The sequence below is a fragment of the Emiliania huxleyi genome (genome assembly GCF_000372725.1).
Source record: "Emiliania huxleyi CCMP1516 unplaced genomic scaffold EMIHUscaffold_966, whole genome shotgun sequence".
Lineage (NCBI taxonomy): Eukaryota > Haptophyta > Isochrysidales > Noelaerhabdaceae > Emiliania > Emiliania huxleyi.
In genome coordinates, this window is record NW_005194832.1 from 9,504 (window position 1) to 13,183 (window position 3,680).

Genomic DNA, 3,680 nt, shown 5'->3' on the forward strand with positions numbered 1-3,680 from the left:
GGGGGGGGGGGGGGGGTGATAAACAAAGTGTATGTGGCCCTGAGGGAGGGCTGGGCGGGGGGCAGGGAGGGAGGGGAAGTTGGGGAGGCAGAGGAGAGGAGGGAGGCAGAGGAGAGGAGGGGAGAGGAGAGGAGGGAGGCAGAAGAGAGGAGAGGAGGGAGGAGAGGAGAGGAGAGGAGAGAAGAGGAGAGGAGAGGAGGGAGGCAGAGGAGAGCAAGGAGGCAGGCAGGGAGAGCGGAGGGAGACGGAGGGAGACTGGTTCGCCTCGGCGTCGATGTGGTCCTGGTAGAGGGCGAGGTACTTTCCGAGAAAGTTCTGCTCGGGGCGCGAGAGCAGCGGCCGCGCCTCCGCGTCCGCCTCCCCCTGCCGCCGCGCGATGAAGATGGCCATCTTCGTGAGTTTCTCGAGACGCGTGCGGAGGTACGAGCGGAGCTGGTAGTTTGTCCTCTCGTTGTCCATCTCGTAGAGCGAGCGGAGGAGCGAGTCGCGCTCGTCCAGCTCCTCCACCCGCGCCTCCTGCTCCGCCACCTGCTCCTTGACGCGGAGCACTAGCTCGTGCTCGTGCGGCAGCAGCTCGGGCGCGCGCAGCTCGTTGATCCACGCCGCCTGCAGCAGCTCGATGTCGGTCAGCGCCACGTCGTCGGAGGAGCTCGGCTCGGCCATGACTCGGCAGAAAGAGAGAGGGAGAGCGGGAGGCGGCCGGTGCGGGTGCGACGCTTGCTCGGCAACCGCCGCCCGCGATTTAGGAAAGAAGAAAACTAGCTCGCTAACGGTGTGGGGGCGCGGAGGGCTTGTTGGCGAGCCAAAATGCTGTTTTCCGTTAGGCGGTGCGGGTGTGCGACGCCCGCGATTTCTAGGAAAGAAGAAAAACTCGCCCGCAACCAAGCTCAAGATGGGTGCGCACTGGCATGGGCCACCACCTTCCTCACACCGTTGACTTCTCACTGCGCCGGCGCCCACGCCTCGATCTTCTTGGGCAGCAGCTGGTTGGACAGGTCCTCCCCGTGGGCCAAGCAGCCGTGATCGCCCTTGCCCCAGGCAAACACACCGCCGTCGGCGGTGTTGGCGAGGCTGTGCGCGTATCCAGCCGACACAGCGGCGACGCGCTGGCCAGCAAAGGCCTCGATCTTCTTTGGCAGCAGCTGGTCCTGCTGGTCGCCGTGGCCCAGCTGGCCCCCATCTCCCCCGCCCCAGCTCCAGACGGCGCCGTCGGCGGTGATGGCGAGGCTGTGGAAATCTCCAGCCGACACGGCAACGATCCGCTGGCCAGCGAAGGCATCGATCTTCTTCGGCAGCAGCTGGGTCTGCTCGTCGCCGTGGCCCAGCTTGCCAAGGCGTCCATCGCCCCAGCTCCAGACGGCGCCACCGGCGGTGAGAGCGAGGTTGTGGTCGTATCCAGCCGAGACAGCGACGACACGCTGGCCAGCAAAGGCCTCGACCTTCTTGGGCAGCAGCTGGCGCTGCTGGTCGCCGTGGCCCAGCTTGCCCCCACCTCCTTCACCCCAGCTCCAGACAGCGCCGTCGGCGGTGAGGGCGAGGCTATGGCTCAATCCGGCCATAACAGCGGCGACGCGCTGCCCCGCCAAAGCCTCGACTTTCTTCGGCAGCAGCTGGTCCGACCGGTCCTCTCCGTGGCCTAGGTAAGCGCCTGTGCCCTTGCCCCAGCTCCAGACAGCGCCGTCGGCGGTGACGGCGATGCTGTGCGTGAGCCCAGCCGACACAGCGACGACGCGCTGACCCGCAAAGGCCTCTATCTTCTTCGGCTGCCGCTGGATCTGCTCGTCACCGTGGCCCAGCTGGCCCTCGGCCCCGCGGCCCCAGCTCCAGACGTTGCCATCGGCGGCGAGGGCGAGGCTGTGGAAATCTCCAGCCGACACGCTCACGGCGCGCTCGCCGCCCAGCGTCGACGGGAGGCGGGTCGGCGTCGTCAGCCGCGTCACGCCCTCGCCGTGGCCGAGCAGCCCTGGCGACCAGTCCTCGCTGCCGCACGACGAGAGCCGCCCCTCGCCGTCGATGAAGAGGCTGTGCTGAGCGCCTGCCGCCGCCCTCGCCGGCGGGTTGTGCTCGCACAGCAGCGCCGAAAAGCACAGCCACCGCACAGCGCAGACCTCGCCCTCTGGCTGCGCCGGCAGCTCGAAGCCGCGCTCTTGCGCCCACAAGCGGATGGCCTCCTTCGCAAGCGAGGAGAAGAAGAGGAGCGAGACGGCCGCGACGCGAGCGATGTCGGCGGGGTCGCAGCGAGAGAGGACGCGCACGAGGAGGTCCGTGGGGAGGTCGAGGAGGGGGCAGTGCGCGGCGGCGGCGGCGGCGGCGGCGAGGCGGCGCGAGCGGCGCCGTGCTGCAGTCATCGCGAGAAAAAGAAAAAATGATGCCGGTTGGTGAGCTTTTTAGTGCTCCAAGTGCTAAAGCAAACTCTGGTGCAGTAGAGGCACACGCACGACGAGGGGCACTCCTGAGGTCCTGCACGGGGGGGGGGCGGACTAAATAAAAAATCAGACAGGTGGCGTTTATTTTTGCTTGGGCGGCACTCATGCCGGGGTAGGTAGGGTAGGTCTGGGCCCTCCCGTCGGGTTTTTCCCTCTCTTCAAGCTGAAATTTTCACAGCAGAAAAAGAAATTTTCCGCGGAAATCACGATGTCAACACTCCCCAAATGGGTGATCTGATGCTTGTAGGGCTTGAGAGTGGCCTCCCATGTCACAAGAAGGACTGTGGATGCAGGAGAGTACCACCAACCATCACTCTAGTTGGTATAGTACCCCACCTTCACCCATCGAGTGATTTCTTTTTTAGTTTCCCATAAGTAGGGTAGGTAGGTAGGTAGGTAGGTAGGGGCACCGCAGGGGCCGGCCAGGGTTTTTGCAGAATTTCAGCATGAGTGCCGCCCAAGCAAAAATAAACGCCACCTGAATCAGAAGAAAAACGAGAAGCACACCTACCCCGCTGCCCGCATTCATTCACTGTGATTTTGATTACATGTATTGTGTGTCTTCTTATCATTTTTGCCCAACATGCAACAACATACCTGCAAACCTCTTCACGGGTCGGCAGCAAGAGCAACGCTGCCCTGCTGCCCCGGCAAAGTGCGCGCGCGCCTGTGGATGTCCGCCTGCTTGGCGGCATACGCCGCGTCGATGCGCGCGGACGCGCCGTAGAAGATGGCGCCGATGGCGCGTCGCGGCCGCTGCTCAGAGAGATTCGCGTCGGCGCGGTGCACCATCGTCGCCGTGTGGAGCAGCAGGTCGCCCGGCGCCGCGGGCAGCGCAAACTCGTTCTGGGCGTCGGCGGCGTCCGCGGCAGCGTCCAGCGTCTGCGAGAAGCCGATCACGCCGCTATAGTGGTGCGCTCGCACGCCGCCGGCGGCCGAGCCGCGCACGTAGCGCAGGCAGCCGTTGTCCTCGTCCGCGGGGTCGAGCGCAAGCCACGCCGTCACCGCCTGCTCGGGCGGCTGGATCATGGGAGATATGGGGAGATATGGGGAGAGATGATCTCGCCTGCTCGGGCGGCTGGATCATGAAGTAGAAGCCGTCCTGGTGCGGCGGCGTCGGCTGCGACGAGCCGCCGGCCGCGTACGCACGCCTCGGAGGCTTGTTGAAGTACTGGACGTTCTTCAAGACGACCGGCTCGCCGAGCGCTGCCTCGGCGAGCGGCGCGACCTGGCGACGGCGGAGGCGGCAGCGGC

The 3,680-nt window shown here is 65.6% G+C and overlaps 2 protein-coding genes across 2 annotated transcripts in view; both read right to left on the bottom strand.

Moving 5' to 3' along the window:
• EMIHUDRAFT_250683 (hypothetical protein) overlaps positions 1 to 663 on the bottom strand; it is a gene marked incomplete at both ends in the record, with an annotated part of 1,868 nt that extends 1,205 nt beyond the window's left edge. Inside the window, one exon of the mRNA XM_005756526.1 lies at positions 257 to 663. Within this exon, the coding sequence (XP_005756583.1) occupies positions 257 to 663 (407 nt within the window). The remainder of the gene's footprint in view (positions 1 to 256) is intronic.
• Positions 664 to 3,035: 2,372 nt separating this feature from the next.
• Positions 3,036 to 3,680, bottom strand: part of EMIHUDRAFT_121687 (hypothetical protein) — a gene marked incomplete at both ends in the record, with an annotated part of 2,683 nt that continues 2,038 nt past the window's right edge. Inside the window, one exon of the mRNA XM_005756527.1 lies at positions 3,036 to 3,434. Within this exon, the coding sequence (XP_005756584.1) occupies positions 3,036 to 3,434 (399 nt within the window). The remainder of the gene's footprint in view (positions 3,435 to 3,680) is intronic.